Source organism: Aristolochia californica, unplaced genomic scaffold (genome assembly GCF_029961685.1).
Source record: "Aristolochia californica isolate CCGP_79_NKW_82.1479 unplaced genomic scaffold, dmAriCali1.0.hap1 SCAF_5, whole genome shotgun sequence".
NCBI classification, from domain to species: domain Eukaryota; kingdom Viridiplantae; phylum Streptophyta; class Magnoliopsida; order Piperales; family Aristolochiaceae; genus Aristolochia; species Aristolochia californica.
Window position 1 is genome coordinate 7,791,705 of NW_027182214.1, and position 12,300 is coordinate 7,804,004.

Sequence of the window (12,300 nt, forward strand, 5' to 3'; positions counted from 1 at the left end):
TAGTTTCATAAATCTGTAAATAGAGTTTAATAATCAAGTCCATAACCCTTCTTCCTCTAGTTTTCTTCCAATGGGTTTCTCTCCCCTTTTCTCCATGAGCTAAATCCATAGAGTCCTGAAAATCAATATAGTATGAGAGCTATGGTTTTTTGAACTCTAATTATGAATTTTCAGGTTCATTCTTAGTTGTATTTTATTTTTCATAGTTGATATTTGTTTTTAATGTTTGATTTATTTTTCTACTGCTACGGCCTGCAATCAGCACTATCTCTTTTCACCTCTCCAACGGACATGGCCTTTGCTGCATCTATCGGGGCTTCTCTCTCTTCCATCTCTCTCTCCGCCATGCCGGCCGCTTCCTGGTACTCCGCTTCTAAACTCTAAAACCGTGAAGCAGAGGCGCAAGAGATGGGTCGTGTGATAGGCGTACAGCGTAAGGGTGCGCTTCCGACTTCCAGTCCCACACTCACCACCTCAAGGGCCCTGCTCACTTCCAGTCGCTCGACTTCGGCGAGCGTAATGGGTAGATCAAGGGAGTTGTGACCGATGTTATCCATGACCTGTGGATCATCCTTATGGTGGTGGTAACCATCAACACATTGGTCATGCCAGCACTGTCCGTCGTGATACACCACCTAGCAAGAAGGTTGGTCTTATTGCTGCAAGAAGAACCGGTCATGTACGAGGTCAAGCTGCTGCTACTGATTCCAAGGCTTCGGAGGAGGCGTTCGCTGTCTCCGACTCCAAGTCGGCGGAGGAAATCCAGCAGGAGGTGCCCAAGGTCAAAGAATTCAAAGCCAAGGGAGGTCATGATGGACGAAGAAAGTTTTTTTTCCAATCTCTGTTTCCGCACTGTTCGGACGAGAGGAACCACTGTTCGGCTGAGAGGAAGCAGGGAGGAAGACGAGTTGTTGTTTCTGGATGAAAATTTTACGCTCTATTCGGCCGCGGGGGAAGACGACCCACCGTTGACGAAGAAGAAGAAAGAAGTTGGCCACTCTCTGTTTACCGTCGCCAGAGAAGACGACTCTGCACCCGAGAGAAAAAAAAACGTCTGCTGCATGGTTTCCGCGGGAGGACGATGACGCCGAAGTATCCAAGTTGCCGTTTCTGGACGGTTTCCGCCGAGAGTCCGTCGGCGCCGAGAAAAAATGACTCCTGTTGTCGATGGTTTGCCATTTAGGGAGGACGAAAATTATGTCGCCTGAGAGATCCGAACTCTCGCGAGGAAAGTTTCCTCCCGAAGAGCCGAAGCTCTGTTTACGCCGAGAATCGGGGAGGAAGAAGATGCTGTAGGAAAATTTAGATTTCCTTAGGAAATTTAATCAGTGCCGAGTTAACCCAACGCGTGTCGAGCAAACCGGACTTGCCCGAGTCAAGTCAGCGCAGCTCGTGCCCGAGTTCCCAGCCGACCACTATTTCAGCACCAACCGACCGAATCAACCCAGACCAACTCGAACCGGGTCAACTCGGGTCCGGGTCAACTTGACTCGGACCACTTAATTTCTACCTCGGTATACGTGCCAAAGATTTCAGTGCAACTTGATAATTTTTTTCTCTAGCTAGATTATTATTTTTAAAGAATTGATAAATTATTCCTTTGTCAACATATTAATTGGTACAAATATGTGCATCGGATTAGTTCTTGGGTAATTTTACAAGGATTATTTTGGGTAAATGGGCCCAAGCCAAACCCATTTCAATTGCTGTTATTGTGTCTCTTTTGAGACATTATTATTGAAAAAGAGGTAGCCTCATAAAATTATTTACTTATGTCCCCGTAAAAAATATAAAATTATTTGTGGTTGGGAGTCCACGACGGAGAAACTTTATCCCCGTCAAAAATATCAAATTTTTGTGGTTGGGAGTCCATGACGGAGGAACTTCATCCCCGTAAAAAATATCAAATTTAGTTGTCGTTGGGAGTCTATGACGGAGGCACTTCATCCCCGTAAAAAATATCAATTTTTTGTGGTTGAGAGTCCATGACGGAGGAACTTCATCCTCGTAAAAAATATCAAATTTAGTTGTCGTTGGGAGTCTATGACGGAGGCACTTCATCCCCGTCAAAAATATCAAATTTTTGTGGTTGGGAGTCCATCACAAAGGAACATCACCCCTGTCAAAAATATTAAAATTATTTGTGGTTGAGAGTCCATGATAGAGGAATTTCATCCCCGTCAAAAATATCAAATTTATTTGTGGTTGGGAGCCCATGACGGAGGAACTTCATCCCCGTCAAAAATATCAAAATTTTTGTAGTTGGAAGTCCATGATGAAGGAACTTATTATTATACTTATGTTATTTCCCCCCATTAATATCATATATTACTCTACCACTTGAGAATCGTTGTCCTGTAGAGGGACACAATGGTGGAGGTGGATACTTCAAAGCAATATCTTAGCGGCTAGGAGTGATTTACTCTCACTGATATTATACCAGTTAGGCCTCATGAACGAGAGCACCAACGTGACGGGGAGTGTTGGAAGATGAAGGCACATTATACAAAAAAAAATTTATACATCATTTATAGCAAGCTGGAAGTTCATACTGTTCTCTCACCCCCAGCTTGAGGGGGAGTGTTGGAAGACAAGGCCCAAGCCCACTAGACCAAGGAAGGCCCACATATCAAAGTCTATTATAAGATGGGCCCAAGCCCATAAGACCAATGAAGACCCATGGATCCAAGAAAAATAGAAGATGGACTCAAGGCCCACAAATCAAAGAGAATGCCCATAGGCCCACATACAGTGATGGCAAGATAGTAAATAAAGGGTCATCTCATAGAGATGACATTGATGTAATTATGTTAAAGTTTCAAGGTTAAAACCCTAATTGTAGGGGTATTATTGTAATATTATAGTTTCATAAATCTATAAATAGAGCTTCAGGGGGAGGGTAAGGAATAATCAAGTCCATAACCCTTCTTCCTCTAGTTTTCTCCCAATAGGTTTCTCTCCCTTTTTCTCCATGAGCTAAATCCATGGAATCCTGAAAATCAACATCAATTTCACCACTGGCGAGAAAATCGCAATGTTGTCAATGCCTTCTTTTTGTTAAAAGCCCTTTACCATCGATCTTGCCTTGTACCGCTTGTTGCCATCATGTTCGTCTTTTATTCGGTACACCCATTTATTCTGTAAGGCCTTCTTTCCTTTTGGTAGCTCGATCAACTGCCATGTCTGATTGGTTAACAGGGAATCCATCTCATCCTTCATGGCCAACTCCCACTTGGTTGATTCATCAACTTGCATAACTTCCTCATGAATCTCTGGTTCACCTTTATCTGTAAAAAATATATATAATTTAGCACAAGGGAGTACCTCTGTGGTGGTCTAATAGTTCTAGCAGATCTCTTGAGTTCAATCACAAGAACGTTTTGATTTATTTATGGGTATGTTTTTCTAGTCTTCTTGAGCAATATTCTCCATCTCCATAACTGGAAGATCTCTCAAATGAATCACTTTGACTTCTTGGTTTCATCACTTGTGCTCTCAAACTCTGTTCGCAACCTATCTTTATATAGGGCACCTTCATTGAAGATCACGTCCTTACTTCTGATAAGCTTACAACTTTGGTCATCCCAAAAGCGATAACCAAACTCAGAACCACCATAGCCAATAAAGAAACATTCCTTAGATTAAGCATCAAGTTTACTTCTAACAACAGAATCAATACGAATATAAAAAATACAACCAAAAACATTCAAGAAATAAAGGTTTACCTCTTTGCTACTCCAGAACTCTTCTGGTATTTTGCAATCTAATGGTATTGTGGGACCTCTATTGATTAAATAGGCGGCGGTGCTAATAGCCTCATACCAGAACATCTTTGGCAATCACGCATGTAATCTTATGATCCTAACACTCTCATTTAAAGTTCTTTTCATCCTCTCAGCCACACCATTCTGTTGAGGTTTTCCATGAATGGTCTTCTTCATCTTGATTTCATTATCAGCATAGTACCACTTTAAATCATCATCTATGTATTCTCCCCCATTATCTGACTATAGGCACTTCACCTTCAAATCTATCTCATTCTCAACCATTGCTCTATATCTCTTAAATGTATCAAAGATATCATATTTCTTTTTCAGGAAATAAACTCATACATTTCTGCTTGCATCGTCAATAAATGTCACATAGTAGTTAGAACTACCAAGGGAGGTAACAGTTGAAGGCCCCCACACAATTTGTGTGAACCAAATCCAACTTTGTTGTCTTTTACTCCTTTCCAGCCTTAGAAAAGCTAACCCTTTTTTGCTTGCTAAAAATACAGCCTTCACACAAACTGTTGTTTACAGTTTTCAACCCTAGTAGCTTTCGTTTGGACTAAAGCACTTTCATTCTCTTCTCACTTATGTGACCGAGCACATAATGCCACAAATCAAAATCAGTAACAGCATCAGCAACTACAAACGTGTCTCTGCACCTGGAAGTGATGTAAAGAGTTCTAGTTTTAACTCCTCATGCAACAACCATGACTCCCTTAGTTAAATTCCGGGCAGCACCATTAAAAGTCACATTTTGACCTTCATCATCAAGCTGCCCTACTAATATCAGATTATGCATCAATTTTGGTACATGTCTCAACTTGTGAATTTTCCACACTGACCCATTTGACATCCTCAAACTAACATTACCAATACCGACAATATCCAAAGGTTCTCCATCAGCAAGATACACCTTCCCGTGATCTCTAGCAACATAATTCTCCCTGATCTCACGATGCACAGTGTTAGGAATTAGACGCCTTAATTCCAAACTAACGAGAGCAATAATAGTAATCGTGGAAAAAAGGAAAAACAAGCACAAAATAAAGACAACAAGATTTATACAGGTTCGCCTCAAGGTGAGACTACGTCCTATCTTCCGCCACTGTAATAATCCACTATAAAGATGAAATAGTTTATAAGAGAAATTGCACACACTTAAAGATGTTTTCTCTAGCCTCTCTCGGGCTGGAACTCCAACTCATTCTCGGTGATGATGATCGTTAAGGTAATAAAACCCTAACAACGATGACCTTACCGCGAATGTCGATCCGCGCCAAAGGGTAAGGTGTTAATTAGGCTCCACAACTTAACAAGCAGTGGTGTGAAAAGAAACTCCTAAATCTAACACCCAAGAGTCAATAGGGCTATCAACCGACAAGAGTAAAGCATTTTGTACTTCTTCAGTCACCGCATTTGCAACATCATTTTTCTTTTCATCCTTCTTCGATGCTCTGCAGTTTTTCTTTGTGTGACCAGACTTGCCACAATTCCAGCACTTCACATTCCTTTCGAATTTAGACTAGCTTCTTTCATTCCTTGAGCAGAAAGCTTATCATACATGTCAGACAGAATCTTCATCATCTGCATTATGGTTTTCTCTTATGCCACGTTGTGATCGGTGTTCTTTGACAATTTTAATCGGACTACTCCCAACACCTATCTATCAAGGAGATTCTACTCATCATCTTTCATACCTTCTGGTTTCATATCCAGAAGTGGTGACTGCAGCTTTTTATTGTATAGATAATCTTCGATCTGCATCCTCCAAAATGAAAAATCCATACTATCAAACTTGTTGATTCCTTGTGTTTATCCCTTCTCCGCAGCCATTGCTCTCAATCACGAACCAAAGCTTTGATAGCACTGGTTAGGAATTAGACGCCCTAATTCTAAACTAACAAGAGCAATAATAATAAACACAGAAGAAGGAAAAAGGAAAAAGCAAGTACGAGAACAAATAAGATTTATATAGGTTTGCCTCAAGGTGAGACTACGTCTCGTCTTCTGTTGTTATAGTAATCCACTATAAAGATGAGTTTACAAACAGAAATCTTACACACTTATAGGTGTTTTTCTTTGCTCGAAGATGGTCTCCAGCCCACACGACCACGAAAGACACACAAGATGGGCCCAAACCCACAAGAAGTAGGACTCACCATAGTTACCACGAGCTGGCATCCTTATCACATAAGTTGGAAGATTAAGAAGGACTCACAAAGGCATCTTTATCTTATGGTCACATCCTAGAAGAGTTCTAGTTTGAGTTATGTTTGTGCATCTAAGAAAAAATATTTATATTGGATTATGATTATTTCATGGGTCCTTCTACAAGGTTTATTATTTTAGTTCGTGTTATACGTGTTAGAAGATGGTAGTATTATATTCAGCTATAGTTATTATGTCTCTTTGTGGACATTATTATTGAAGAAGAGGTGGCCTATGTACCTTTTCTCATACTATAATTTTTTTTACTCTAAAAAATATCACAGTTGGGATACCATGAGAGTCGGTGCCCGGATTGGGACACCATGATAAATTTAACTCTAAAAAATATCACAGTTGGGATACGATGAGAGTCGGTATCCGGATTGGGACATCATTATAAATAAACCCACTACCCCCCTTGTAATGGCTTTTATTACTCTTACCACTTGAAAGTCGTTGTTCTATAGAGGGACACGGTGGTGGACACTTCAAAGCAATGTCGATAGACACACTACCTACAGAAGGCAGAGTGTCCTTTACATCCAGCATTAGGACTGGAGTATGGAGCAATATCTTACTGGCTAGGAGTGATTTTTAGTCTCACTTATAATATGCCAGCAAGGCCTCATGGAAGGACGCAACAACGTGAGGGGGAGTGTTGGAAGATGAAGGCATATTAGAAGATGTGCCATTTTATACAAAAAGATTTTATACATCATTTGTAGCAAGTTGGGAGTCCGTGTTGTTCTCTCACCTCCAGTTTGATGGGGAGTGTTGGAAGATGGGCTCCAGCCCACACGACCAAGGAAGGCCCATATATCTAAGAGTATTATAAGATGGGTCACATGACCACGAAAGGCCCACAAGATGGGCCCAAGCCCATAAGAAGTAGGACCCACCATGATTACCACAAGTTGGCATCCTTATCACATAAGTTGGAAGATCAAGAAGGACTCACATAGGCATCTTTATCTTATGGTCACGTCCTAGAAGAATTCTAGTTTGAGTTATGATTGTCTTATATATATATATATATATATATATATATATTGAGTTATTTAATTATTCTAGGACTTATCTTTAAGAGTTAGAGTTTGGGTGTAATTGGGACAAAGGTAGTTTTAGTGTAATTGGACTCTACTACCTTCCTCTATTATAAATAGAAGTTCATGTACTCTGATTATAATATGTCAATGAAGTATTTCACTTTTCCATAAATTCAACATTCTCTAACCTCTCTTGGCTGTAACTGCCGATCTTACTCCGAGTGATAAAACCCTAACAACGGTGGGCCCAAATATAAAGAGAAAATTAGGGCAACCGAATTATAAGTGTGAAATCCCCAAACTGCCCTTTAATGAAACAACAGTCAATATATCGTAGACCTTTAGAAGGTTCTACCCCCGAACCCCCAAGAGAGGGACTCCCCATCCCCCTTCCAACCCCCACAACGACCTTACTGCGAAGGTCGATCCGAGTACCAACTCAGCGTAAGACGTTGATTAGGCACCACAACTTAACACTTCTCTATGGTATTATCTTGCTTATTTGATTGAATTGTCTATCTTCCATGTCATCATCTCTGAAAAAATGTAGCCTAAATAACACCCCAAAAATTATCTTTGAAGTCATACTTGGTTGAACTTGTTTGTTAATTTTATGGTTCTACCATTGCATGTCTTCCCAAAAAGAATTTTGTTTTAAAATTAGTCATTTTTTGTCCTCCAAAAATTCCATATATTTTTCGTAGAGTTTTAAACTCTAATATTTTTATAATTTATCATATTTTTATTTTTATCACTTTAGAGCAATGCCTATAAATCCACTACCTATATTGAACAAAGTGAATGCAACATCCAGTCTAAATCAATTCTTTTATTCTTTACCCAAGTGGTGTTTTTGAGCAACCTCTAAAAAGTTTGTAGACTATTTTCCATTGTCTTAAAAATTGGGATTGGTTGTGTTTGAAATTGACTGGGATTTTTAGACAATCTATATTTTACTAATTTATAGACCCTTATCGTTTAGCTAAGAGTAGTTTCTCTTCTCCCTTATTTGTTTTATATCACTTGAACCTCTTAAAAAAAAGTGTAATCTCAAATTCGAGCCGGAGAAGTAGAAGAAGATTTACAAAGAAAAAGGTATTTTATGATATTTGGTACAATCTATTATGAAAAATTCCATGGGTCATGGGTATAATTTGTTTATGTGACCAGTAATGCAGAACATCCAAGGGAAAAACACAGAAGACCAAAAACAGTTTTTTTTTATTTGAAGTCAGTAAGTCCAACTTGATAGGAGTGTTGAAGAACAAATACAAAAGAGTCTTATATGACTCTTATAAAAAGATGTCTCACATTGGAAGAAACAACATGACAAAATCTTATGAGTATAATGGGAGGAAGTTCCACAAAAGGCTATTTCAGTTATTCATTAATTAATTCATTCATTAATTAATTCATATACCAACTATTGAACATTATATGACGCTCATTCATTAATTCATTCATATACCAACCAACTATTGAACATTATATAACGCTATATGACCATACGACACCAATATAAAATTATAGATAATAAGCAGTTGCGGGCTACATTTTTCTTTTGTTTTTTGCAGCCACTTCAACCGCGGTTACATTACATTACAGATCAAACTCCCCTTCCAGGGTTTCCCAAACATGACAGCACATAGTCAAAAAAGTCGCAAACTGTTTTTTCTCTCGCTCTCTCTCTCTCTCTTCCTTTCACCGTTACCGAAATTCATCGCCACACCCCAACCTTCAAAAAAAAAAAAAAAAGTCTACTTTGAATTACCGCCAAAAAACTATGGCGGGAAAATTCAGTGGGTTGAAATTCAATAGAGCCGTCAGACCCGGAAATTCTTCCCGGTGAAAGTCTGACCGTAGTGCCAATCGGCAGGAGCGACGTTCCAGGAGGTGGAGGTACGGCGGTCGGAGCCGGTCACGCGGAAGGACAAGGCCTGCCCGACGAGAATAGCGTTCGACTGCCAGTTCTGGCCCCAGTTGCGGCTCATCGGCATCCATCCGGTGCGAGATCCCTTGACGCTGACGCGGGTGATGTCGCCGGCGCCGGCGACGTTAGAGATCAGGACCAGGTTAAAATAGCGGAAGCCATTGATGGTAAATCGGATGCCTCCCTTCTTCCGGCACGGGACCCTGCCACAGTGGAATTTACCGAATATCAGATTGGGTCATTTTTTAAAACGGTGGCTTTTTTTATCTTCACGCGGAGGAACTGCGGAGCGTGATTTCCGTAGACGCAAGGGGAGTAATTAGAAATGCTAGCGAGGGTAATTATGTACACAAAGGGAATCGGCTTTGGATAAAAAGGCTAGGGTTTTGTTCGAAGGATTAAAAAACAGAAGAAAATGGCCAGACATGCTCATGGGATAACAAACTCTCTTTTGTTCCTCGAAGCCGTATCGGAATCTGATTCCCGCGAAAGTAGCAAATTGGCAAACCTACCCGCGAGCAGTCGTGCCCGGTCAAAACCAAGAAGAAACTGAAACCAAATTAGGAAAAGCCACCGTAATGGCTTCTTAGAAGAGATTTTTCAAGGGATTTCGTCGACGAAAACATCTTTTGATTCTGGCTAAGGAAAGGGCATATTCGTTATTGCATTAAATAAACCGACGAATCAGAAAGCAGCGACGGAATCTGTGAGGTAACAGTGGATAGAAAAAGGGTTCTTACCTACGATAGGAGACGGGGACGATGCCGGCGCGGTACTCGGCGATCTTCAGGAACATGGGCATGGCAAGGTCGAAATGTGGGCGAGGGGGGTTGCACCAGCCACCATTATTGCTTGGGAGAGCGTAGTTTGGCGGGCAGAAATTGGTGGCGGTGATAAAGATGGAAGGGCTGCCGGGGTGGCACCAGTTTGGGTCCTCCGCGCACTTAATCTCGAAGCAGGCACCGCAGCTGAGGCCACTGTTGAATAAGGCGGTACTGAGAGCGGCAGTGTTGACGCCGTAGCCCTGGCTGTAGAGGTTACCGTATCCGCAAGCTCCACCTGTTAGAACCAAAAGGGCGAGAATGCAGTTTAATTGATGAAATTTTTGGTTTAACTAAAATGGGTTAAAAAGAGAGATAAAAAACATGGAAATTGTGGACAGAAATGGGTGAAAGACATTGAAATGCTAAAATGTCACAGTATTCACGGTCACAGACTGAAATTGCAAAACAATACAACCAAAGATACAAATCCCTGTGAAAGAAGCGACTACCGCAAAGGGCTTATGGATGTATTCAGCAATGGACCTTTACAGAAGAAAATGAAGTTCAGAGACGCGACCAGATTCCTAATCTGACAACAGAAAGTAGATTCTTGAACAAAAAGCTAAATGCGCCTCGACTGTGAAGCAGCTCAGTTTGGCATCCTTACTTACTTTCCTTGGAAAATAAAAACAGAGCAGGAGAAGGCAGCTGCCTTTCACACATTACCCCTCAAATTCAGATGTAACGCTTCAACTACAACATAAAAGTGCAATAAGCACGAAATCCGACCAAGGGGACAAAGAACAAGCCTCGTCTCTGAACGCGTAACCAGCCAAAGAAAATGGATGGGAAAGGGGAAGCCAGAAACCAACTCCTGGTACAAAATGCAACTCTACACTAACTAGGGGAGGCTACAAGAGACCGGAAGGCATTCATCTTCCAGGTGACGTACCCATGGTTCCCGAAGCGTCGCTACCGCCGTAGAAGGTGGCGTGAGCACCCTGCCATGGACCGCCTGTGTAAACACCTGGAATTCGGCCGTGGACAACCGTCAGAGCTGAAAGGAATGCAAGAACCACAATGGTACCGAGGGAAGCCATTACAGGAGAGGGAACCAGAGGAGAGACGGAAAGAGAAGCGACTAGCGGATAGCGAGGAGAGAGGACGGAGGAGTACTTATGGAGATGCGTGGCGCATGGTGGGGTGGGGGCGGGCTGGGGGTGCTGTGGGGAGGTGTCGCAATGGCAGGGGACGAAATTATGGCAGGGTCATTAATGGCGTGGCACGAGAGAGAGGGAAGATGAGCGACAGATGGGGAAAATAAAATTAAAAATAATCAAGAGAAAAGAAAAAGTGGAAAACAAGTGTTCCCCAACGAAACCATTCGTCCTCTTCATTTTACCAAACTGCCCTCGTTGCAGTTTCACGTTATACATCTTTCTTTATTTCCTTTTTTCTTCGCAAATTTTGACAATTTTTAACTTTGAGGCTTCACCAAGCCCGGTGGGACACCCGTCACATGACTCATGACGTTCTCATGATCGCCACACAGCCACACTCGTCCACGGGCTCGTGCCTGTGATCTATGATTCGATCTTAATTGATGAACGTATTTTCTTGCGAATGGTAATAAATCAGCTATTTCAGCCGTCCGATTCTGATTAACGGTTATCTTAATCAATTCAATTAACGGCTATCAACCGTCCTATCATGATCAAACAGTTGAAATAGCCGTTTTGTGCCAAATAATTTTTTTATATTTAACCTTATTAATTAATTAATTAATGAGCACTTAGCCCTAAGTATATGTATTGTTTGATTAAGAAAATTCTCTAGAATAACTACAATTAACTATTTTCATGTGTTAATGACAATCAACACTCGTTTTCTCGAAATATGAATTTATATTTATAAATTTCAAAAAATATAAATGAATACTATTATACTAAAACAAAAAAACATGACTTTGATGGACGAAACTTTAAATTTGGGGACAAACAATGCTTGTGGTCACTTATTTCTCATGTCCTACTTGCAAAAAATGTGTGAGCAAATTTGTAACTAGCTGCGTAAATTTGTTAGCGTGATTGTAGGAAACGATTTGTTTCCGTGATTCTTTTCCCTGATTTTAGAATATAAATTAAACCTAATTTTAAATAACTTCTATTAGGAGAATAATAGATCATCTGAAAATCATTATTTAAAACCTTTCTTTCGTGCTACTTTCTTTGACATGGTATTAGAGCAAGAGAATCATTCTCCCGTAGCCGAAAAACCAGAGCAGACTCTATAGTCACCGTGAAAGAAAGCTGGTTTAAACCGGCGTCCGAAAGTTGCCAATGACGGCACCACCAGCCTGAACGTCACCGATCATCGCATCACAAAACTGAAGACGCTTTGTCATCGCCGAAGACGCCCTATCGTCGCCGTGAGCAAAGAAGACGTTGTCTGCATTTCTTTTGTTTGTCGTCGTAACACTGAGCCATCACCTCCCGAACTCCAACGGGTCTCCCTCAAGCCGACGAACCGTCGCCGAACCATCCTTCCTTCCAAACACAAAGCTGGCACTGAACCACCAG

At 41.0% G+C, this 12,300-nt stretch overlaps 1 protein-coding gene across 1 annotated transcript; it reads right to left on the minus strand.

Annotated features, from left to right (window-relative positions):
• Positions 1 to 8,533: 8,533 nt before the first annotated feature.
• LOC137965514 (expansin-A7-like) lies at positions 8,534 to 10,928 on the minus strand. The gene is made up of 3 exons (XM_068811774.1): positions 10,674 to 10,928; positions 9,698 to 10,016; positions 8,534 to 9,160 (listed from the first exon to the last, which is right to left on the minus strand). Exons 1-3 carry the CDS (start codon positions 10,819 to 10,821, stop codon positions 8,851 to 8,853), a joined length of 777 nt encoding a protein of 258 aa, XP_068667875.1. The 5' UTR covers positions 10,822 to 10,928; the 3' UTR covers positions 8,534 to 8,850.
• Between the last annotated feature and the right edge of the window lie 1,372 nt (positions 10,929 to 12,300).

Excerpts from the sequence above, each read along its gene's own strand:
- LOC137965514 (XM_068811774.1), bottom strand. The coding sequence starts at position 10,821 with ATGGCTTCCCTCGGTACCATTGTGGTTCTTGCATTCCTTTCAGCTCTG. Across the intron at positions 10,017-10,673 it reads CGACGCTTCGGGAACCATGG|GTGGAGCTTGCGGATACGGT; the intron begins GTACGTCACCTG and ends TGGTTCTAACAG. Across the intron at positions 9,161-9,697 it reads GTCCCCGTCTCCTATCGTAG|GGTCCCGTGCCGGAAGAAGG; the intron begins GTAAGAACCCTT and ends CCACTGTGGCAG.